The sequence below is a fragment of the Pieris napi genome, chromosome 5, assembly GCF_905475465.1.
Source record: "Pieris napi chromosome 5, ilPieNapi1.2, whole genome shotgun sequence".
Classification (NCBI taxonomy): Eukaryota; Metazoa; Arthropoda; class Insecta; order Lepidoptera; family Pieridae; genus Pieris; species Pieris napi.
In genome coordinates, this window is record NC_062238.1 from 12787879 (window position 1) to 12814506 (window position 26628).

Sequence of the window (26628 nt, forward strand, 5' to 3'; positions counted from 1 at the left end):
TCTTTCTTAAATACAACATTAGGCGTTTCTAACTAAATAGACAGCTGCTTGAAAGAAGAATTCGTGCATCGCACATTCGCTGTTCGTGCAAAAGTTTTTAGACTTTAGTGGCAGTGAATGATTGGTGAAATCAGAGTAGCTATCTAAATCTTCCTGTACTTAGGATCATGACACTACATGAATGGAAAATAACAAATCAAATAAAATTACGTAGAGCCGATAGTTCTAATGGAGATGTAGGAAGATGTAGATGCAGGGTCGCCGGGTCGCTGTCTGCGGCGCCCGGCGACTCGCTCCGACCAAGAAAGGAAACGAAAACGAGTCACAAGTTCACATAAGCCAATGCATACATCCAAGAGCCCAGAATCTTAAGGGTTTGAGTCGAGGTGTCACTCGAATACAACGAGGAAAGCCCGGTCGGCATGCAGCAGGCGGCCGCCGCACAGAACGCCAGATCAAACGCAGTCGGGCCGCGCCACCCGCAACTAGTTCTACGACCACAAATAAACGACAAACAACGTCCAAGTAAAAGAAATAAAATCAATCGTCGACATCGATAAACGAAACATCAACGCTAACGTCTAAGTAAACATACAAGTATACGAAGGTGACGGTAAATTTCTCCATAAAGACTACCTTTGGTCTGTTTTCTGCTCACTAACCTTAGGCACAGGGAGAAGTTTTTGTGTACTACGACTGACCTGTAGCAGAGAGCGCTCAGGGCAAATACTATGAATACCCCCCCTACCACAGACATGAGGACCGCCACGAGGAATACCGTGTTTGAGCCGTGGTAGTTCTCTGCGCCCAAAGAGAAGGGTTAGTCACGCGCGGATCGGCGGCGTCGTGATCGCCTCGCCTCGTCATGCCCTAACGCCACCCCACGCTACTTGGCATTAAACGATGACCACAGAGGCAAAGCAACGTCGTAGTGGCGTGAGCGCAGACGGCGGACGGCGCGGTCGCGACGAACGAGGCCGAGGTAGCCGCGGGACCGCTCACATTTACGACACGACAGACAGGCACGAGCGACGACATTGCCACAACACTCAGTTACCGGCCGTTACCTGAAGCAGTACGCCATCCAGGCGAAACCCACGAACACGGAGAGCACGACAGCGAGTAACATTACCACCATCATCATAGTGCTCATCTTATTACTGCCGTGTTCACCTGCAAAGAGGGGTCCCGCGCGTTAGTACGTCGGCCACGCTGCCGCCGCGACGCGCCGCGCTACAAGACTCGTATACGCGTGCCTTTATCTTATATGTATATGCAAACGTGTGTACGTCTGAAACTAATCTAGTTTATTCAACATAGCATACACTCTATGTCATATCGACATATTGCTAACGCGTTGAAGTAGAATTTCGTTCACATAAATTTCTTATTATGGATTTCATTTAGTGTTAAAAGTTCACGTACACGAAAGCTTGCAGCACAATTTTAGTGAGCAGTGCTCAAAAATAAGCCAATTTTTTTTCATAAAATAATAGAAAGTATAACAAGGTTTATTGACAGAGATAAGAAGGCACCTGAAAACATACAAAGCAAAACATATTAGTAGCCGTAAAATAAATTGGAATAGATAACAAATAAGTTGACATGGGAAGTGTTTCTGGATTTTGAAGAAATTAACTGTAATAGAGACATAAATAAAACAATTGTCTAGACTAAATACTTAAGAATAGACTGTTATAACCATATATTTTTTTAATGAATTTCTTGGTTAGTTCAATTAGGTGTAAATATGTAACAATAAATAGAACCCATTGATTAGTGTATATTGTATAAATTAAATATCTATTGTGTTTTTGAAAATTTGAACAAATTTCTTGTTTAAAGAAAATTCTCTATTACTGGGGTCGACTCACCATACGGCGTTTCCTTCTTTGTCATATTGTAGGCGGCCTTGGTAGAGTTTTCTGGTACCCAGGCTGTGGGAAGGGGTGGCAACGCGTCGGGCTGAGAGCAATCTGGTCCTGTCCACCCGCGGTTGCACACACACTTGTTCATGTTGGAACATAGCTGGAAATCGATATATAATGTTTAGACATAGGTAGACATAATATTTATTACTAACAAAAACACACAAAATAACAATAATCCAAGAAAAAGTAAAAAATATAATGAGAAATAAAAAAAAAAACCCTTTTCCAATTCAGTTCGTTTCAAGTGTGTAATGCATGTGTGCTGTGGTTGTAATTGGCCCTGGCTCAGCATTATGAGGAGCAGAATGTTCCACAGCGCTGGTATTGAGACCACAGCAGCTAGTTTGCGCCTCAGTCGCAAAAAAAGAAAGAAATTGAATGGGAGGAACAAATGTTTGGGGATTATGGGACTTTTTCACTAACCAATGAGATATAAGCACATGAGACTGTTTCCTGATTTCAGTTTTTAAGCTGTGCCCGATACAATTTTATTAAATAACCTTATCCCGGCTATAATAACAATATATTTTTAATAGAAAATAAGGAAATAAACATATAAATAGTGTAAGAGTAAGATAAGAGTCATATAAGAGTCTTTCCTCCAACTCCGATTTTGTTCTCTTTGGAGTAGAGACTCTTGGGCCATGGGGTTCAAGTGCACAGGCGCTTATTAAAGATTTAAGTTGGCGCCTGGTAGGTCCGGTGACCCCAGAGCTGGTGCTTTCCCCGCTCAACAAATACGCTGAATAAGAGCGAGGAAATGCTGCCAGCGTTTAAGGTACACTGCCATAGGGACCAAACTTTGCAAATTTGTTTTAATTTTCTATTGATTAATTTTTAATTATTATTGTAGTAGTAGTATTACTACCTATATAGGTTAAGAAAATGTTAAGAACTGTAATGTTTAGGTTTTAATAAACAATATATATCCATAATAGTGAAATACAATTTTTTAAATCTGTTCTGTAAATAAATGTATGTGTCTTATTCTCAAAGACTTATACATTTATTTTCTAATATTACAAATATATTATAAATTGTTTACAAAACACTGGCAAAAAGAATTATAAAATGTTTCCTTTATGTTAAACAGCTAAGCAAAAATACGCTTAGTTAAGCATCGAATGAAGTTTAAAAGTTAACAATTCAAGCAAGCTTTAAAACGAAATATATTTCTCGTATCTCCGTGAATAGGAAAGTACAATCGCTCCGAGAAACATGTTATTTTGCGAGATTTAAAAAAGTTTGTAGCAACTTAAATTGTTCAGTGCCTCGCACCTTAAGGAAATTATTATCCTCAGGTGAACAGGTGTCAGGAAAGTTATAATAACGTCTGCTTGGGTACGCCTCAATGGTATTTAATGTTTTGACTCATGGATTCTGCAGCAAACTTCTGAATACGAAATTCGTAGGCGAGCGAAATCTATTTAAATCAATGTCGTAATTTAAATACGTGACCGATTTTATATTCCTGGACAGACGAATGTTATTCGCATAATTTTATTTTTAAACTATAATGGATTTTATATACAACTAGCTGACCGGGCAAACGTCGTTTTGCCATGTATATCATTTATAATAAAAAAATAGGGGTTGATCGTAGAGGAGTGAAAGTTAGGGGTTGTATGTATTTTTAATGCTGTATCATAAAAAAATAAAAACAGAAAAAATATCTAAAAATAAAAATTTAGGGGTGGACACCCTTAACATTTAGGGGGATGAAAAATAGATGTCCGATTCTCAGTTATACCCAATATGCACACAAAATTTCATGAGAATCGGTGGAGCCGTTTCGGAGGAGTTTAACCACAAACACCGCGACACGAGAATTTTGTATATTAGATTTGTATGGTTTACAAAAACAATGTCTTGAAAAGAAATACACACGGTTTATTTTAAAACATCGTTTACTACTAGTATTTCTTCATATAAAGCTGTAGTTGTACATCCCAAATTTTATTATTGTTAAGTTATATGTTATAGTTAGAGCAGCGTTTTCCAAGCCTTCTTGTGTCACACTAAAATTCTTATGCCCACCACTATGTTACATACATAATTTTTAATATTGAAAATTGAATTGTTCACTTAAGAAACTTAAGTGTTGAAATTGTTAACGAAAAACACAGCAAGTAAATTTTCAAAACTGTAATGAAGAATTAAAATTCCAAATAATTTCAATACATTGTCGAATAGCCCCCTTAATTATCAAATTTCCCCCCTGCGGGGCATGGGCCCCAAGTTGGCAAACAGTGGCTTAGAGGCTTCAGGGTAGGTTCGATCCCTATCTGTGTACTAATTGACTTCCTGTCTATATGCGCATTTAATTGCCGCTCCTAGAGTGGAGGAAAACATCGTATGGAAACCGGTATGCTTTAAATCCAAAAGTGGAGTGTGTCAGGCACAAAAGGACTGCCTGACTGTTATCACGAAACAGATACAGAAACCTGAGGCCCACATCGAAAAGGTTGCATTGATTATATTCTTGCGTGGAGATTTTTGCCGGTCCATTTTGTAGGACATATCTTTATATATATATATAATTCTACTGTACGTGTGTATGTCACTGAACTCCTCTTAAACGGCTGGACCGAATTTGAATTATTTTTTGTATGGGTTTGGGTGGCGCCCTGGATGGTTTAGATTCACAAATGGGATGGCGCTGCAGTCGGTACTACATACTTTGTTTCCTAATCACTTGAAATATCATGCAGGACAACGTCTGTCGGATCCGCTATATTTATTTAACTATATATTTTATGTTTAGCTCCATTTTCTTATTGAATGGGGATATAGGTTAATTAAGAGAATAAAGTACATTTTATAAATGTACCACTTGTAAAGATTACATTGCAACGACCGACACACCAAGGAATAAGGGGATCCAATCAGCTATCGTTTGAAACGTGTTTCGCTTATTCATTCAACAAACTAAACCCGAGGCAGACCTAAACAATGGCGACAGTTGACGTCACAGTAAAGTTACTGACAGGATTATCTAAGTTTGAAATAGGAGTATTCACAACGCGTTAAGGAGTTCAACAGAGCATATTGTTGAAACTGCATTCAAAGCTGGTATGGACTTCGTTGGAATTAGATATTAATATAACTGGAGTCAATATTTGAAAATCGTTATATGAGAGCTCGTTGGCGTTTCTAGGTAATTTCTTCAATTAAAATTTGTCTGAGTCTGAGTATGAATTCTAAATAGACCCAAAGTGATTATGCGGTTTATTTGGTAAGTAAAAATAATAATTTAAGCAAGGAAAGGAAATACTTTTTCTAATTAACAAACAAGTATAGTTAATAATTAGTTGTAATTTTGAGGAATCTTATAAGTAAACAAATAATATTGCATATTTAATATACACATTTAATATGCATTGTTTCCCACCCTTTTTGGTGCCATTCCTTACAAAATTCATATGTAACATAAATAAGGTTTTATATTAACCTCACGGGGGAAACACTAAACTATAGGCATGGTTGTGTTAACTGCAAAATTGCAATCAAAAATATTCATAAAGACATGTTATAATAAACTGTCATCATCAGAGATAATTAATATATAAATTGTGCATAACACATTTAAGAGATATATATTATGAACGTGATTAATACGTTAACATATTTTCGTTTTAATTACATAAAATTTTGAATGTGTTATTATCGAACAAATTTTGGCTCAAACTCATTTCATCCGAATTCAGCATCTTACGTTAACTTAATACCTAACTTAAAATATCATACATCTCTCTATCTACTTCTTGTAGATCATGTCTGATATCCCGTCCAGGCCCGGGGGAATATGACCCCATGTCCTACTTTGACCCGCCCTTGAATCCACATTGAGTTGAGTTTACAGTTTTGATTATAGAAATAATTGTTGTCTATTGCGGGTAACGGTCTGCAAATGATTAAGTACATAAACAAAAAGCTCGCGGCGCATTAACATTTCTGTGCCGAGTGCACTAAACATGCTCGCTGCAATTACCATTCTGTTTCGTCCGGATATATCACTGCTGGATGAGCCGGATAACTTTAATCCGGTCCCAACTCCGTTTGTTAACAACTTTCTTGGAATGTAAACGCGAGGAATGTAAGAGTGCACGTTGATTGTGAGAAGTATTCTATGAAAAGTTGTTCAACAAATAATGACTTCAATTTCATTGTGCTGTCTACAACTTTTGCTTTGAGCTTTTTTCATTTGAATTAGAAATTTAAATCACCATAAAGGAGTTTTTTTGAAAGGGAAAAGTTTCTCGACAAACACAGTTTTTACCGAGTACGTATATTGACATAGAGTTTGCTGGATTTTTACATTTATAGATATAGGCAATTTGGTGATCAGCCTTGCGATTCTGTTACTCACTTTTCGAACTCACACAGCGGTTTTCGCAGCGGCGGTCGCGCTCAAATCAGTCGTGAAGCAGTCATTTTATGATTTGGCATTCTGATAAGGATCTTTTAGTTAATTGTTTATTAGAATCGCAAGGCTGCCAAGGTAAACCTTTACCGTACGAACAAGTGTTGATTACGCACTGTAAATGTACCCCTAAACATCGTCGATAACACGCTATTACTATTCATATTCTAGTCAAAATCTACTCATTCACATAGTAGCACAAAACATAAAAATTTACATAATATCCGCCCAGCTAGCCCAGATTGTCACACTTTTATCGACTTATACATGGTTAAAAAAATAAGTCAGTGGCGCTACAATCTTTTTAGGTTGGGCCTCAGATTTCTGTATCTGTTTCATGAGTCCAATCTAATAGGCAAATGAACAGTCTTCTGTGACACACGTCGTCGATCTTTTGGGTCTAAGGCAAGCCGGTTCCCTCACGATGTTTTCTTGCACCGATCAAGCTTAAATGCGCGCATAGAAAGTCTATTGGTGCACAGCCGGGGATCGAACGACGAGAACCGCACGATGAAGCCACTAGGCCAACACTGATATATATATATGCTTTTAAATAGTTACATTGATTTAATTTATAGCCAATACGGTATAATCTATACTAATATTATAAAGAGGAAAGGTTTGATTTTTTGTTTGTTTGAAATGAATAGGCTCCGAAACTACTGGACCGATTTCAAAAATTCTTTCACCGTTGGCAAGCTACCCTATTCCCGAGTGACATAGGCTATGTTTCATTTTCAAAAATTAGGGATGCTTACTAAAACTTGAATAATCTAACCCAAGGTGTAAAAAATTAAACAAAAAACTTCCTTCAATCGTGTGCGCTGCGAAAACTATTAATGGTAGAACAAAATGAGGTATGACAATTTTTTAGGACACATCACTATCTATAAAAAAATGTCGTGACAGCATGTCTCTATCTTTTATAGTTACGTCACAATAAGCGTCCTTTTATTAATTTTTTTTATTAGCTAGAAAAGGCTCTTTATTCGTACCTAGGAATTGATCCTTATCAAAATAATTACCAACGTTTCACATAAGCTACAATTTAATGGCATAACCACCAAAAAAGCATGGTGGATTGGTGTTCTCCTGCCGTTTCTCTTGAATAGTTTACTACTATGTAATATAACAAAAATCTTAGCCACAGCAACGCTTGGCCGAGTCTACTAGTAAAATATTATAAACAGAGGACTATCTGAATTAATACAATATCTTAATGTCAGCATCCAGTAACAATATGGCGGTGTGGACGCATAACTACGTTGACCGAGGCGCACAGCAATTTGATTTGCCGCCCTCTGCATAGCGTTGGGGATTCTATTATCTCTAAACTGATAACATTGATGTATGTCGGGGATTTACGAGCACGCCAGCCGCAAACTGTGATTTGAAGAATCCCGTTGACGCGACAATGGCACCAGGTGTATTACTTTATTGGGCGGGAAACCAATAAACATTCATATTGAATTCCGATATATACCACTCGTAGACGAGAAATTGTATGAGGCAACTAGGTTCTTCATTTGAAATGTTTTTCGACTATGTTTTCTTAAAACAAATGACAACTTAAGTTTATATACCTACTCGTAATAGGTTTGTATTTTTATTTATTCTTTTTAAACTCGCTGCTGAAGCTTTGGATAGATATTTGCAACAGCTGATAAGATCAATTTATAATCAAGAATTTCGTAAAGCTAACGAACATTTGTCTCTTGGTAACCTGGTACCCGGTTGGTAGCCGCGCTGGTCTGAGACGGTTCCGCATTCACACTGCATGAGGTTATTATATATAGTTTAACATTAATGATGATGATGAGTCACCATAGGTAACCAACTGCTTGCCTTTTTATATATTTTATTGCCTATATTTTTATAGAACAAACGGGCAGATTCCCCTGATGTTGAGTGAGCCCATAGACACTTACAATACCAGAGGTCATCTCTGGATCTCCGCAGCTGAGTTTCATCATCGGACGTCCAGGCAGAGCAAGAAATTCCATTATCACTTCGACGTCCGTCGTTCCACAACAGAGCGTTTTTTAATGCAGTTTTGTGGAATCAGCTGCCCACTGAAGTATTTCCGAACCAATACGACTTTGGTTCCTTCAAGAAAACAACGTACCAAGTCTTAAAAGGCCGGCAACGCAAGCCCTCTGGCATCGAGAGTGTCCATGGGCGGTGGTATCACTTAACATCAGGTGAGTCCCTGCCCGTTTCTATATTAAGTCCAGAACGGAGTTAACGAACGTCTTTAGAATCTTTTGTTATCCATATCAAATTAACGATAGCCAAAATTGGGTATTGGGTAGTTTCCACTTAGCGTTGGACAATTGAGATGAGTTATCGTACGCCAAAACCTAAACAATAGTGTATTGAACGTAACCCGGGGGAAAGTTTAGCGAGCCGTTTTCCTAATTCAGTACGAGGTGCTAATTACCGAGATACGGACGGTGAACTTACAATTAAACGTTAAATTATTGTTTATATTTGCGAGTAGAATATTGAAAGTGTATGAATATCTGTTACATTTTTAGATGGTGCTTGCTTTTGAGGGTTTTTTAATATGTGGAAAAACTCAATGTGGACTATAATGTTCTTCGTGGTGAATGTATATATGAAAATGTGCCCCTCATAAAAATCAATATTTTTTTCAATGATTGCATCTAAGAATATAGAAAAAATACATTTCAAATAATTTAAATTATTCTTTTATTTATTCAGAAACTTGGGAAGATGGAATAAAAGGGATAGCGGGGCAGAGTTGGAAAATTGTCGCGATGAATAGAGACTAGCGGAAGAATTTGGAGGAGGCCTTACGCCGTAGAGGTAGTATAGTTATGTGTCATGTTATGTAGTGGATATTGTAGCTATTTTTATTTTAATAATTTTATTTCATTCAATTGACACTAAAATACCAAGTATAAAACGAGCTGATACGAAGCCGTACATAAATAAAAGACGTTAAAACATATACAAAAAGGCTAAAATAGAAATGGGCCGGTCACATTCTTCGCATTTGTGATGGCAGATGGGTCAAAAAGACCCTTACTTGGAAGGGCCCAGTGGGAAGAAGAAAGAGAGGATGCCCACCAAAAACTTGGGAAGATGATATAAAAGGGATAGCGGGAAAAAACTGGAAAATTGTCGCAACAAATAAGGACAAATGGAAGAATCTGGAGGAGACCTTCACTCCGTCGTAGGTCGAGTACTAGTGAGAAACTTAAAAGACATGGACCTACTGTAGTTATAGTGTACTCGAATAAAGGCTATTTTTATTTTTTATTTATTTAGAGCATACAGCAAACGTGCCTACGTGACGCCCAAAAAAGGCAGTCGCCACAGTCCATGAACACTAATTTTAGTGGATGCGTTGCCGGCCTTTGGAAATACCAAATCTAAATTGCGACATGCTAAAATATCTCACATAACAATGAGTTGAACAATTGCAGTTAGACTTTAAATTGGAGCAGTCACCGAGTATACCATTGGACAAGTTATAATTAACGATGTCCGAACCGGATTCGGGTTGTCGATTTAATGTTATTAAATTATAATTTCACCTCTGGGTTTAAATAATTCCGTTTAACAGGTACAACTTGTTAAAACTTTAAATTGTCAAGTACTGTCAAGTTGGGAGTGTCTAGTAGCTTATTTGTTAACGTGGGACTCTTCCAAGGAAAATAAGCACTCCATGCTTTTTCAACCATCGTCCCAAGAATTTAAGGACTATATATTATAAATAATGCACAAAAATCAATTGGATTTGTTATATAGATGCCTGTTTACAAGGTAGTTGAATTAAAGTAAAATGTAATGGTAGGTTTGTGTTAAAAATATAAAATATAATTGTAAAATATGTTTTGTGTTATTCAAAACATTATCTCAAAGTGCCTATATGGCTCAGTGGTTAAATGATTGGTGTATTTACTTACCGTAGAAACAATATATATATTTATTATAAATAAGTGAATAAAAGTTGTACGTCAATGTCAAGTTGACATGACAGTGTCTCCCAAATTTTGCCTCAAGATAAAAATTGACATATTGATCGAAAGTGACTTACCCCTCTTCCAGAGCACTCGTGGTTGTTGTGATCCGTAGGACACTTGGTGTGATCGATGAAGGGGAAGATGGAAGTGCAGGTTTGGTTGACGCAGATCAGATTGTCTCCACAAGGTGTGCCGTCCCGTACCAGCCCTAGTGGACCCACTTCCTCGTGTTCTAGTAGACCTGTAGTTGCCCTGAAAGGTAAATAACGTAGTGGTTATACGTTAAAATTGATTTTTATTTACATCTAATTAAGATCATGGTATATAAATTTTGCCAGCCGAAAGTTATATTCAGTACAAAACATGTAGCAGACATATTATTTATACGAATACATCCCCTTATTCATAAGAACTAAATCTAACGAATTGACGACTTAACTTAAGTACTCTTATCTCTTTCTGTCAAATTGTGTTAACGCAGTGATGAAAAGAGACTGCTTGATAATTTAAAACGAGTGTACTTGTTCTTATTTTAGTTACATTTTTCTTGAGTAACTTTTTTATATTTTATACTCCTCCAAATATTGTTTCTGTTATTTGAAGTAATACGATATTGACTATTTATTTTTATTTATTTTATTATTTATTAACACTTCGTTGCAAAAAAACAATAAATCAAACACAATACAAAAAAAAAAAATTATAAGGGATGCAACGGGCGGCCTTATCGCTAATAAGCGATCTCTTCCAGGCAACCCTAGTTAAAGAAAAAACTAAAAAAAAGAAACATGATTCGTGCGAGAAGTGCAGAAACAAATGTTATATAAAAAAAATATATATATACATATATATATACATTATACATAGTACCTTAATCTAAAGTAATACAAAAAAAAAATATTAACAACAGACTAAAAACTTAAAAGCTAATCTTACAAATACATGGACAGCAAATAGTGATGTAAAAGGAAACATAAGATTTATACAAGTCACGATTGATCAGGATAGGATAAGGTTAAGAAATGATTATACAGAAGAGTTTTAAAAGATGACAGAGAGGTAGCCAATCGTACGGAGTCGGGCAGCGTATTCCACAACTTAATGGCGGAGATCGTGAATGAATTGCCTAATTAAAGTTGTATTGAAATTCCTACACTTACTTGCAGTCATATTCATTTCCTTTGATTGTGATAACTGTCCTTGTGTAGTATTCGTCCATCCCGGGCACTATTGGGTATCTATTTCCCAATTGACATTGAAGTGAACCGCATCGAACGTTTCTGAAACATTTTAGTAGCTCAAATAATACGATTTCTTTGCGTTTGGTTATACTACCAACAATTTTCGTACAATACAAAACGTGTTGTTGCCAGACTGTGCAAGTTTAAGACTAACAAACAATTACAATTTTGGAAATATAAATGGAAATCGATAATATTTCAATTAAACGTTTATTTGTCCTTTTCCTAAGTTTTGACGAAGCAGCATTTATGAGTAAAAAGCAAAATTAAAAGTGATTTTAGCGAAGATTTAATATAACGTTCGATATATTAATCAATTATTTACCAAAATAAATGTAAATTGTCATATAATGCAATTCATATTTAGAAATAAAGTAATACAGCACAAATATTCTTAATATATTCTTGAGATTAACAATTTTGTTTGACTTACTCCATGTCACATTTGATATAATTTCCACCACTGTCTTTCCCGCAGTGTCCAGTCACTGCGCCTTTCGAATTGAATTGCTCGAAACATTGCTTGTCAGCCCCGATGGTCCCAGGTCCCCAGATCTTCTCACACTGCAGGGAGAGAGTGGGACACTGTCCCGCGAAACAATACCCCTTGCCAGCTTCACATGCCTCGCCGTTCTTTTTGTATGAATCAATTGGGCAGGCACCAGATAAGCCAGTGCAGGTCTCTTCTAGATCACATTCGTTGGTGGAGTCCCGACATACAATGCCTCGGGGTTTTAGCTGCGGATAACGTTCTTTGTGTTATATATTTTAAAAAGTCAAAAATCATTTATTCATGTAGGTAACACAATGTACACTTATGAACGTCAAAAAAGAAATATACATTAAATGCTTCTAATTTTACATTTACTGCCAGTTCTCAAATCAAGGGCACCAGAAGAGAAGAACTGGCAATAAACTCTTCGCCACTCTTTTTAATTGGCAAGTTTTTTGTTTTACACAACGTTCGTAAGAAGCTGTAACAATTACACCCAATTTGTTCCACATGACTATGACATGTTAATTAATAATAATAAAATAAATTAAAATCAAAGTTTTGTCCTCTATCAGCAGGAGGCATGGTGAAATAGGAGCACGCACTTACATTCTCGTGGGATATATCACCGATATGTGTTCCCATGCCACTCAAAAGCATCAAAATAGACAAATCTAATCCCTAATACTAATAATTGAAATAAATGCAGAAATGAGTCTTCAGTAAAGCATCGTCAGTCACGGACATCAAAGCTTATAACAACGATTGTGCTTATTATAAATACGTTTCAAACCAATGTATAATTTTGACTTTGTTACCTTTGATTTACCTTTTTTAGAAACTATTAATTTAATCGATTACCTAATGAATTATCTTTAAACACAACCAGTGGCGCTACACCCTTGGTGTTGGCTTTCTGGGTCCAGTTTTCTCACGATATTTTTCTTCACTGTACGAGCGAGTGATAAATGCTAATATAATAAAAAATCCATTGGCTTCACAATCAAGTCCACCCTGAAGCCACGAAACCAACACTGAATATTTATCTATAGAATAGTTAACTATTAGAAAATAGTGTTGCTTTACCTGACACTTATCGCAGCACTCGCCAGAAGCACACTGGGATTCCTTTGTAAGGCGGCAGGTGAAGGGGTCACAGCATGGGTTCGTGTTCTGGCACTCGGCGATGGTTCCGCAGTCGCAATCTTCCCCTTCATCCAGACGACCGTTGCCGCATTGACGATGTACAACCAACTAGCGGTAGAATGTATAAATATAGTTTATGTAATATGTATGTATCTATTAGACTCCATACCAAAACGTTTTTCACGTGAACATCTTCGAAGCGCTGTTTATTAACTTCATAAAGGAGATTTAATTCAAGTTTTAGAAGTTTGTAATATTATATCAAAGTAGTACCAATATTTTGATAGCTACGCACATTCTTGCAAATATTTTAATTTAGACTCATTGGAATGTCGGCGGATCGGTCCCTTCCCTGTATGCGACAAGATATTTACAATTGTTTCATGTGCCTCGTACGAACTCTATACGGGTTTTAGCTAACCATGACACGAATTATGAAGATATTGATATTTTCCTTGGCAAAGAGGTTCCGAGGTTATATTTTAAGAAGCGGGAAGACTTTGACTTTATTTAGCAGTAGTAACAATTTAGTTTTTTCTTTTAAATATTAAGTTGTCGTTTGTTTAAGGTTAAATTTCAGTTTTTTTATCTATTAATGTACTTATGCTGTTGCATATATGTTGTTTATCAATGTAATCTGAGTTTTCTTTTATAATATGCATATAATATGTTATCTGTTAGATTACTTATAAATAAATAAAATCAAGTAGAATGATATCAAAGCTGATTCAGATTGAATGTACTTAGCTTTTCTTAATTACCTTTTCGTGAGATTACAGCGTATACCTATGCTTTTCATTCGCAACTCTAATGAGCTAATTTGGTTGCGGATTTTGACTCCCATCTTTCTACTAATGAGGCTTAAGATTAATTCCATTAAAATTTAACTACCTCCAAGCTTTGTTCTAAAAATACTCTCGTCATTTGCAAATCACCCTTCGGCTGACATTTAAATGAGATATTTATCTTTGGTCTTTTCGTTAATGAACTGTTTGAAAAACACTGAAGTCGTTAGCAACAGAGATAGATGGGGAATAAGATTTTGCTATTTGAGTGTTAGCATCGATTATTTTTTGGCCAGATTTTTTTGACTGAAAGAGACGAAGGACCTCCACTTGCAAGGGTCCTGACTTATCACTATTACTTATCCTTTACGCTATGTTACACTAAACATATTACTGAACTCAGATTAACACGGCATTTATTCTACTATATTTTTTTTCTCTGCCACACCCAAACTGATATACGATATATGTCGCGCCTTTAAAAATACCATGAAACATATCTAAATTTGAAGATATTTTGAAAATTTTACTGTTGTCGCACTGAGCATTATTTAAGTTACCTATAAAGTTTGAATTAAATATATTGTAAATATTCACTTACTATTCATGATATAATGGAGCTGTTAGTCTGCTGCTTCTTTCTCATTTTGTCAAATTGCCTTTCTACATGAGTTACTACCCACTTGCATTTTAATAAATGTAATTTATATTTTTTAATACAATCTCTATTGTGTTCCTGTTATTTGTGTTTTGTTAACTGCCTGTCTCTGGTATTAAAAAAGCAACTTCTTTGAGATCAAATAGAGATAAAAGATCCATAACCTATAATCTAAAATAAGATTAATTTCTATCGTAATATGAAAAGAAGTGAGTAACTCCCTATAGAATAAAGACACGACAATTTCTGAAATAAATTTCAACGATAAATTGAATTGTGGCTCGAAATATGAACAAAAATTTTAGCAAAACTAGTTCAGTGAATAAAAGATATTTGCATCAACACTACTGAGCAAAAAATATCGCTGACAGTTGCGAGTTCAAGTAGGGAATACAATAGAAATAAAACTCAGCCCCAATCATCCATCGATAAATATGTAAACGTAAAATCGAAGCGGAGTGGTGGCTCGCATTATCATTCCGTAATATGTAAATTTATTCCAATAAACTCCGGACCGACGCTCCTGTTATTATATATTCGCAAACGAAGAGATAATTCTGAACGCGGCCAGCTGGCATTACCATAACTTTTATTAAGAGCGAGCCTTGTAAGAGCCTGCCGACAAACAATACGCTCGTACTGATTAATTTTCTACGTAGAAAATTTGAATTAAGCCAGCGTTAAGGGCGTGCGAAAGAGTGGAAAGTTCGCGATATTCCAACTTCGAGGTGTCCCGAATTCCAGCTAATAATTGTTAATGAGTCTAAGTGTAAATTGCTCGGCCGAAGTTTTCAGGTGCTACGAAACACGCAACTAACTTAATTACTCTAAAGCCGGCTTCACTTAAATGCAGCATCGTTGGATGACTTCGATACTTGAGTTGTGACTGATTGTCGATGCATTCAATGCTGCGTGCATGTATCTAATTTAAATTGATTCAATTTACTAATAACTGTGTTTGAAATAGCTTTGTTGAATACTTTCTTTATCAAAAACGATTTTTCGGGGTGTATGTATTCCAATACGGATTGATGATTTTACGCATAATTATTTATTTATAAGTCCTAAAACATGTATCAATTTCGCAAGAAGGACAGTATGAGTACATATTAACAAGTTGAAGATAACATTTTGTTATTAAAGATTTCATTTAAAATAACTCTCTCCATAGTAGCTTATCATTAAAAAATCATGCACACTACTGCATACAATACTCGTCGAGCGAGTTTGCTAATCTGCCGAAGCCGCGTACAAATTATTTGAAGAAGACTATTACGTATGAGGGTGTGCAATTAATAAATTACCGTTTAAAATTAGTTTTATTAATAATATTCCTATTATTATACGTTATTGTTTAACCAATTCAAAAGGGCATTGATACATATTAGAATGAGCTTAGTAGACTAAAATTAGGATGGCGACGTTTATCTCGTTCGTATAAGTTTCTCATGTAAAAAAATGTGTGTGTACTTATGTGAACGCTTTAGAAGTAATACTTCTTTGGCGTAATAATTTTCTTCGAGCTCTTTAGAGGGACGTTTCCCTCTTCGAATTGCATTTTTCTTGTCAATTTTAATGGTCACTTCCAATCGAAACGATATAATTTGTACTAATTATGATATTTTATGAACAATATGTTTTTTATCACATTGGAACGGGTTTTCTCGTATATAAATCATTAATTTAGTTTTAAATAAACACGACTCTGAAAAACACTACGTCATGACAGACAATACAACTAGCGGCCTAGACATTTTTACCGACGTTTTAACAAATATTCAGGGTGTCGGTTTTTTTTGACGGCGTGCGGGTGTCGGTTACTTGTGACGGTGTGCGCGCGCATCGTAAAAATTTACTCTCATAATTTTTCCATAACGCGCCAAAAGAAGTATAACTTCAAAAAATACATGTTTAATAATGAAAAGTTCTTTAAACATTATGTTGCTTAAAATTTTGCCATGTTAAAGCCGTAAGCTTTTCCAATTTTCCAGCCTATTACTCTAAGCCAATTAAATATACATACCTCATTTGGTTTGTTAAGTAGACACAGCCCTTGGCCAATCCTAAGTTCGTTCATGTAGTCGTTCCTGGAGCAGTCTGAGAATTTGTATGGCTGGACATTCTCCAGACCAACTATAGATTGAGACATGATGCATCCATGCCAGTCCCGGCAGAAACATTGTTCTCGGCCATCGTCGTGACCCATACCTAATAAAAAGTACGGAAAAAATCGTATTTCTAATAATCAGATATAAATGTGTAACTACGAATTTCACTATCTATTGCTGTGTCTCCTTGTATATACAGGTATGCGAGTGTTTGCATGTTATTTTTTCAAGTAATATGAATGTAATAAAACCATTTTAGTTCCTCTTTCATTATTCTAGAAAAAAGCTTTTGTTGTTGTACTTTGCAGCTTGAACTGACACCGCATTTGGTATGGTTTCAAATGCGTAGTATCTTTATTAGCAGTGTTGGCCTAATTCAGCATGTGACTCTCATACCTAAGGTAGTAGGTTCAAACCCCGACTGTACACCAATCATCTTTCATTACTATTATATATTTGCGTAAATTAAAGAAACAGCAGGTGGTACATGGATCAGTGCAGAAAGGAATGGCGGGTTTTGGAGGAAGCCTTTGCCAAAAAACGGTTCACACATAACCAAAAGAAAATTGAAATAGAAACGTGTTTAAATGCAAAAGTATCTGAATTAAAAGGCTTTTATTGATATTAAATATTTATGTATCGTTCGTCAAAAAACATCGTGAGCAGACTGTCGTTCCTTTAAAAAATATCGACGATTTGTGCCTATATGAAACAAATGATCACGAACAGATACAGAAATCTGAGGCTCAGACCTAAAAAGGTTGTAGCGCCACTGGTTTTAGTATCTTTCAATAAAGTGAAAGATAACATGTATGTCTTTAATTGCGTAGAGTTAGGGTTGACACGTAGCAGCAGAAATAATTATTAATTTTATTCGTTACATACATATTTTCTCTTTATATATTTAAATAAACATAGCATTAGTACCGACTCTTATTAATAAACTGAGGTCTATTGTTATTATAATTATTATTATCATATCACGAGTTAAATACTTAGTAACTATATATAAACCAATTGCGATATAATTTTCAATAATCATGATATTGAATAAAGGTCGATCTATTTCAAGCCTTTGATTTGATTCGGATAACTATTAAGGCCAATAAACATTAAATTTGGTATTCATTGCCGTATCTGTGATAAGTCGACATCATAAATAACCTAATTTGCTTTGTCAATATAAAGTTTTAATCAAATTATGTTATCTGTATTTTGAAATTATATGTACGCTTTCAATTTTATTTGAGATTAAAATATTCTGAATGATATTTTTGTAATTAAATTATGACTGATACAAGATATACCAATACTATTGAAACTGATAAAACTTTGGTATTTTTGATATTTTTAGAACATTTATTTATTTTAAACTTAGATACAAAAAAACAGAAACCTTTCCATCAAAAATAATTAATTGACAATGCCACTAATAAATTCATTTAGTGTTAAACTGATTAACTCTTTACCGCAACATTAAGATCTGTCAGAATTAAAAAAATAACTGTCAGCTTTTTATTTATTGAATATGGATTTTCATTGCCAGCTAGACTTACTGAAGATCAATACTTTTTTATGAGCATCAATAAAGATACATATAAAATACTTTTGAGCTATTACAGCATGTTCCAAGTAAATTGAAGTAATTAAGTAATAAAAAAGTATATAAACGAAAAAATATAAAAAACAAAGATTTGTTTTTTATTTTTTTTCCTCTATCAGAAGTAGGCATGGTGAAACAGGAGCACGCACTTACATTCTCGTGGGAACTACACATACATTTTATAGATTTCAAGTAAGCTTACCTATATTATGACCAATCATGTGGGCCATGGTAGCTGCCAAGATATGGGGTTCATAAGTGTTGTAGTCCACGGATATGCCGACAGATTTCGGTGTGCACATTGTATCGGGCACTGATATGCCCGATTCGCCTCCAGGAAACATTTGTCCGCTGTAAATAGAACAATATATGTCACATTCAGTTACATTATAGTTTTTAGGATAGTGAAAGTTACACTTATATACAATTTAATTAACTGTATATTAGTAACTGACCTTTAACAGGCATTAATCTCACACAAACAAGCATTTCCTTATATTATAAATATCTGTTGATTTATTTTGTGGAAAAATAAAAAACCCGTGTATATAAAAACTATTTGTGTAGGAAACCTTTTTAACCCCAATCCATCCAAGTATACGACACATTAAGGCTGTCTCATACTAACAAAAAATAGGCTGTTCAACTGACAGGCAGTGACGTTTGTTAGCTATTCATAGGGTTGAGTGTGTTCTGACGTATCTCCATGTTTCTCGTGATATTGCTTCATATAAGACCCCACGACGTGCTTCACTGATTTAATACAAAATGTAGGCCTTTGTAGATTGAATGGTAGGCGTCTCATATTTTATTATAGAACCTTCTACAATTCATATATCTTATTTGTTTTGAAACATCGGGTGAAAAGGATTCTTTTATTATGCTAAATTCATATTTAGGAGTATATGTTGTTTATATTTACGAGTAGTGTTGGCCTAGTGACTTTAGCGTGCGACTCTCATACCTGAGGTCGTAGGTTCGATCCTCGGCTGTGCACCAATGGATTTTCTTTCTATGTGCGCATTTAACATTTGCTCGAACGGTGAAGGAAAACATCGTGAGGAAACCGACATGTCTAAGACCCAAAAAGTCGACGGCGTGTGTCAGGCTGATCACTTGCCTATTAGATTTAAAAATGATGATGAAACAGATTCAGAAATCTGAGGCCAAGACCTAAAGAGGTTGTAGCGCCACTGATTTCTTTTGTATGTTGTTTATAATTTTACATATTTTTAACATTGTGCCATTTCCAAAACCCTACATCAGCTTTCAAACAGCTTTTTCTACAGCTGAGATACTTTTTGACATTTAACACCATTTGTCTTCAGTCACCGTGGCCACGCACGCTGTAAAGCACGCGAAACGTCGGAAAAATTTAAAATAATTGTAAATTTATAATAATAAATAACTGTAAAAAAAGTGTTTTCTTTAAAGGGTAGTATTATTATATTTCATAAGTATTCACCGGAAAATATTCCAGAAAACATTGCCAAACTGCAAAGCATTGAAAAGAGTGGGCAGTGCACAGTTCTCAACAATGGCGCACTGTACTCGACAAAAGCTCACTTATAGCGAATATTCGCCGAGTTAGCTATTTAGTGCTCCTAAGAAATACAAACACTAAAGATTTTGCAGCTTGCTTCTACCTCGTTGCGTTTTCGGAACTTTCAATTTATATTCTTGTACTCTGAAATGTTTTAACTGACTTCAAAAAAGAATGTGGTATTGTTGAAATTGGATAAGTTGATATGATGATTTATTAAGGTTTCCACGTGGTAAATTTAAAATAAAAGAAATAATGTATACCTATATATTTGTATTTATAAAAAAAAACGTGCGTGTACTTATGTACGCGCGTAAGAAGTTAAACTTCTTTGGCATTATTAAAAATAGTTTTTGATTGCAAGCAAGTAATTGATTACAATTAAATAATCAAAGACTGAAAAAGGAGTCATTATAGTCAATAAAGTTCAGTTTACATTTGAAAAATTAAATAAATAAATATTTATTATTATTCTCTTACATTAAATATAACATAAATTAAATTATGTCCAATGCCGTAGCATCTTCCGTGGGCAACTTCATTCTGTTAATTTTGTGTCACGGTGCGCGCACATCGTAAAATTTCACTCTCATCAATTTTTCATAACGCGCCTAAAGAAGTATAACTTCCAAAAAAATTAATACCTCCTAGAGAAGAAAAATATTTAAATAATTGTAATTACATTAAAATTTGATTAATATAAAAATATTTAATATTGTAAATAAAAAATGAGTTGATTTTATCTTATAGACACTATTCTTTAAGCCATTATCTACATCGGTAAATGTTTGAAATATTCACACTTCTCTGGAGCGCAAATATACAACATAAGTAAATAATGTTGACAAATGTTTCAAAATAACATTTATAAAATATACTTGAGGAAATGAAGGATTAAATTTGCCATTAATTCACTTAATGGCAAGGCTCATTTCGCGTTCATTGCTCGGTTTTATTAAATGACGTCACGTCAAATCCTAAACATAAGAAATATATACGATCTCTCGCTTCTCCTTTCATAGGTTGGCGATCATCATGGCTACTTTAATTATGGATGCCGCGCTTCTGAACAATGAGTTGGTGCTTTAACAAAACTATTGCCTAAGATTCTTCAACCAAAACTTGCGTCTGGCCAGGTATAGCTTAGGAGCAAGAAATTATACAAAACTATTTGGTATTTATCCAAGTCAAGTCAAGTCAAAGTCAAAATCATTTATTCATATAGGTAACACAAAGTACACCTATGAACGTCAAAAAAAATTATATATATAAAATGCTTCTAATTTTACATTTACTGCCAGTTCTCAAATCAAGGGCGGAAGAGAAGAACTGGCAATAAACTTTCCGCCACTCTTTTTAATCGCCAAGTTTTTTATTTTACACAACGTTTGTAAGGAGCTGCAACCATACACCATGTTCCACATGACATCTTAAGTAATTAATAATAATAAAATAAATCCGTAACAAGCCCTCAGCGATTGTACAAAAGGTTGACAACCCTACGCCAATGAATATTAAACGTCAAATAATTAATCGAAATGTTGACATCGACGTTAGAATATTAATTGTTTTGTGGTTAACCACTAGTATCATTGAATATTTGAATTAGTTTTATTTTGCTACTCAATAAATTGGTATGTAATAATTTCTGTGTTTATTTTTACTTTAATTATAGATTCATATTCGTTAACTGTTTGGGATGATAAATAAAAATAATACCTTTGTATTATTTTTACTAATAAATACTTTTATTTATAGATGTCTATATCCAATTGTAATTGAAATATGAGTGGCTTCTCTGAGCAAAAATAAATTAGAATTTATAAATTAGGCGATCATTTGTACTCGTGTAAATACTTGAGCCAGCAAATATTAAATTACAAAAAGCTAAACACAATCTGTTCGGCCCTTTTTTAATTATTTTCATAGATGGGTTGTTTTAAAGGTGAAGTAAAATATCGTGGAAAAACCCGCAGGTCTAAGATCAAACACACAGAAGGCTGATTATCTACTTGCCTGGCGTTTGTACGGTACAGTTTATACAGTAGCGGCGGGCAAATGGGCAGGGGTTTACCCAAATTCAAGTAATACTTCCGGCCATGGGCACTGCCACTATTTTTTTGAGCGGCTGATATCCCATAGCGCGGAAAAAAATCGCCATAAAACAATCAATTTTAGAATGTTGGACTTCGATCGATGTGCCACTATACACTAAAGGTTCTTTGCGCCGTTATAGAAATAGAATTATTAATTTACGACTATGGCTAACGTACATAAACATAAACAAGAGACAGAAGTTAGAAATTGCATTTCTCAAACAGAGACCTGATAAATCATGGAGAATACAGAAACGAATATTGGCTGAACGAATTTTGTCGCAATCTAGCAACGTGGACAGACTAAATTATGACCGGACATCCTCTGTGTATTGACGGTACTATTGTAGTTTTCACAGATTTTGATCAGGCCATTAGATAACTGTGTTGTCAAATATTAATACAGTAGTTTCAGAAGAATTTAAATAAAATGGTTCAAAGTGAATTAGACACAATTCTGGTCGTATGCTTGCTATATTTATATGTTTAGCGGTGAATATATTATCTATAATATGTCTTTATACAAAGAACAATTTTTTGAAAATTTACTTTAGAGAATAAAAAGAAAAATTGGAAAATACTCTTAGTGGATATGGGAATGAAACCGGAAAGTTTCAAAAAGCAACACTGTTATTTTTTACTTTAATGGATTGTGCCGAAGTTGTTTGCCCCAAGATCCCGTAGGTCGTGGGTTAAATTCCATGAAGGTACGCTGTATCTGTATTAAGTATGATACGGGATTGTAAAATAAGTAATGTAAGCACGAGTTTCCAGGAAATCCAAATTTTAAAAATCTTACCATATTAAAAAGTAAAATTAGAACAGTTTTCTGGGTTAAGCGTTTAGTTGGTAATTATATCGTTTAAATTCATTTAAGCAACTTAATTCATAATTGTATAAAATTATATTTTCCATTCACTCAACTTTGACCCAGTTTACACAATGCAAGATGATATTTCTTAAAATTTCGCGAAAATATTTCAACATTAAGTTCTCATAAAATAAACAACTTAAACGGTTTAAATAAAGTAGGTTTTATAATACGTTACAACTTCCCAAGTTAGAGTTTAATGTTGGCGAAAATAAACTCAAATTTTGAATATGTACATAATATTTCACAAAGTGTTTCATTCAAGTTTTCGTATGAGCATTTAAGTCACTATTTTAATACCGTCAGAGCTTTTAAGCTATATTCTTGAATGTTTGTAAATAGCTAACTAATTCTGATTATATTGTGTATCTATCTTAAATATAGTAGCTTATATCTTGAAATTATTTAACACAGGAGCTAAAAGAATTGGCCCAAGACTTTTCAAACGTGTAATGCGTCAAACCCGAGCTGTTGTTGTGTAATTAATTTAACAGAGGGCAAGTAATTTTAGAATATTTTCTTGTCTATTAGAAAGTATAATACAATTCGAAATTCAGAATACATGTTATCACAACACAGATGTCTATGGACAAACAGTGATTGTATGCGAATCAATGTAGTGTACGAGGCGTGGGTTTGCGGTGGGCGACGATGCGTTGTGTCTGTGTTTCTGTGCATATACCACGTAAATGTGAGTCTCTCTATTGAAATATCGTACTAAACATGGTTCTTTTTAATATTTCCTATTATAGGTCATATGCACGTATAGATTGCATCATCGAGCGTCTCTCATCCCTGAGGCCGTAGATTCTATCCCCGGCGCACTAATGGACTTATTACGTGCGCATTTAACATTCGCTCAAAGATGAAGGAAGACATAGTGAGGAAGCTAGTTTGAATTAGACCCAAAAAGTTGACGGCCTGTCAGGCAAAGGAGCCTGATCACCTACTTGCCTATTAGATTGACAACAAATACAGAACTCTGAAACCCAGATCTAAAAAGGTTGTAGCGCCACTGATTTTTTTTATATACTAAAAAATTTAAATATTAGTAATCTAGTAATCAATTAGTAGTTTCTAAAAAGTTTTAAAGTGATTCGTATCGTGTTATCTGTTTTGGCTATATTTTATAACTTAAAAATGTTAAATATTATCTTCCAAACAAAAGCTGTGGATCAATAAACTGTTAAATATAAAAAAAATACTAGAAGAGAAGACTTTGAATTTTGAAAGATAATTTTCACTGTGTTAAGGAGTTATAGTTGAGAATTGATCACTAATTGATTGAGGGTCTTGAATTAAATAAATGCAATAATAACACGTGCGAATCGTATGACACTTTTATTTTAACTAAGTAAGAGTAGTGGACTGTATATACATATTTGGACATGCCGCCCACCAAAGGACGCAGTCCTTTAAAAGAAATAACATAAAAGAAAAAATAAACACTTAACAAAATTACAAACTATAGTTCAATACAATTGTTTCATGAAAGACACAATAGTATGCATCAGACATTGTCTTTCATCATATTTAAATGGCTTATTGACTATTGTACATAAAAATAAGACAAACCGCCCACCGTAATATGTCTGCATACATAGTTGGATATAGCATTACACAACAATTCACATGTTATAGTCTATTAATATATGTATATTATAGCGTAGTATAGTAAGTACACAGGCATCTAACACAGTATATAATAATTTTTAAAAACATACATAACAGGTAAGTATTACATAGTTTGTATATTTTGTTTATTACATATTTCCAAATAAGGTTTTTGTTAACAATAGTAAGTTGATATATAAATTGATTTTCACTTTTAAATGACTAATGAACATTTATAATAATAAAGTAACAATTAAAAATAGACTAATTATTTAGTTAAAATGCATATTTTTGATACAGGTCTTTTGAGCGTTCCGCTTCTACATTTGATCGATACTACCCGGGTCACATTGTCGGGACCGATATGCTTTTTAACTATTCTACCCATAATCCAGTTACCAGGAGGAACATTATCCTCCTGTATAACAACTACATCATCAATTTCCGGTTCTAAGTTATTTTTAACATTCCATTTGTACCTATTGTTTAGAATTACAAGATATTCTTTAGACCATCGGTTCCAGAAGTCAGTGACCATTTTTTGTGTTAACCGCCAACGATCGCGATAACTGATGTCTACATAAGCATGACTTTGGTCAGCTACATTAAGCACAGGTTCGCCGATCAAAAAATGTCCAGGCGTCAGTGGGAGAGGATCATTAGGGTTGTCACTTAAGACAGTCAGAGGTCGTGAGTTAAGGCAGGCTTCTATTTGAGTCAGCATAGTTGTGAGCTCCTCGTAAGTTAGAGTGGTATCGCCAATAACCTTTTTAAGGTGTGTTTTTGTGCTACGTACGCCAGCCTCCCACAAACCTCCAAAATTAGGAGCGTGTGGGGGTATGAAATGCCATGTAGTACGCTCTAATGTTAACATTTCTGCTATTTCACTAGGCACTGAAGATTTGGCACTGTTAAACATTGTCGTTAATTGTTTTTCTGCTCCTACAAAGTTTGTGCCATTGTCACTATAGATATCTTGACAGTGGCCTCGTCTTGCTGTAAACCTTCTAAAAGCGGCGATGAATGCCTTCGAAGTCATGTCTGTGACAGCCTCCAAGTGTATAGCGCGTGTGGCCATGCAAATAAACAAGCAAATATATCCTTTAAAGGACTTTGCTCCTCTACCTGGGGAGAATCTGATGTTAATAGGTCCAGCATAGTCCACACCGACCGACTTAAATGGTCTATTGGGAGTTACACGCACCTCTGGTAATTGACCCATTAACTGTGATGATTTACGTTTCGAATATCTAATGCAAGTCACACACTCACGGTAACATTTCTTTGTTTGATCTTTAGCTCGTAGTATCCAGTATTTTGTTCTCAAATAATTTATCATCAGTTGTGGTCCTCCATGCATTGTTTTCTGATGAGCATCCATAATTATAAGTCTGCTAAGATAGTTTTTAGCAGGTAAAATTATAGGATGCTGTGTGTCGTACTCCACGTGTGACTGTTGTATTCTTCCGCTGACTCTTAGAATCCCATTTTCATCGATAATGGGCGTAAGACTTCGCAGTTTACTCTTTTTAGAAACATATCCCAGAGTCTTTAATTGTTTCATTTCATCCTTAAATTCAAACCCTTGAACTTGTTTAATGCAAATATCTAAGGATTCATTAATTTCTTTTGTTGAAATATAACTTGTATAACACCGACGCTTATCTTTAGTTGATTTTAAATTAAGCCATCTTCTACAGTATGAAATAACTCTCAATAACTTATTTAAATTAGAAAACTTAGACCATATAAATTCTTCTTCGGCTGTACATAAAGCAGTTAAAGATTTTATCTTCTCTTCTTCTTGTGTATCTTCGATGTCGACCATACTCAAATTTACATCTAATAAAGATAGCCAGGCGGGTCCATTCCACCATAGCAAGTGATTTGATAGATCTAAAGCTTGTAGACCTCTTGACGCACAGTCGGCCGGGTTCATCTCAGAAGTAACGTGTCCCCATTGTTCGTAATTTAAAATATTTAGTATATCAGATACACGGTTACTTACGAACGTGTTCCAGCGACTAGGTCCTCCCCTTAGCCATGCCAGGACTATGGTTGAATCAGTCCATGCATGTAAGTATTCGTTAGATATGTTTAACACTTGTGATATTTCAGAAATTA

At 34.8% G+C, this 26628-nt stretch overlaps 1 protein-coding gene across 8 annotated transcripts in view; it reads right to left on the bottom strand.

Moving 5' to 3' along the window:
- LOC125049980 (disintegrin and metalloproteinase domain-containing protein 11) overlaps positions 1-26628 on the bottom strand; it is a 258309-nt gene that overhangs the window by 8607 nt on the left and 223074 nt on the right. For 5 of the 8 annotated variants that reach the window (XM_047649558.1, XM_047649552.1, XM_047649557.1 and 2 more), the window contains exons 11-18: positions 18583-18731; positions 16693-16877; positions 13167-13334; positions 12021-12325; positions 11507-11626; positions 10421-10598; positions 1875-2028; positions 663-801 (exon numbers count right to left, since the gene is read on the bottom strand). In XM_047649558.1, coding sequence (XP_047505514.1) covers positions 663-801; positions 1875-2028; positions 10421-10598; positions 11507-11626; positions 12021-12325; positions 13167-13334; positions 16693-16877; positions 18583-18731 — 1398 coding nt within the window. Of the gene's footprint in view, positions 1-662; positions 802-1067; positions 1174-1874; positions 2029-10420; positions 10599-11506; positions 11627-12020; positions 12326-13166; positions 13335-16692; positions 16878-18582; positions 18732-26628 lie in introns of all 8 variants that reach the window. The other 3 variants (XM_047649555.1, XM_047649554.1, XM_047649553.1) reach the window with 2 other exon arrangements.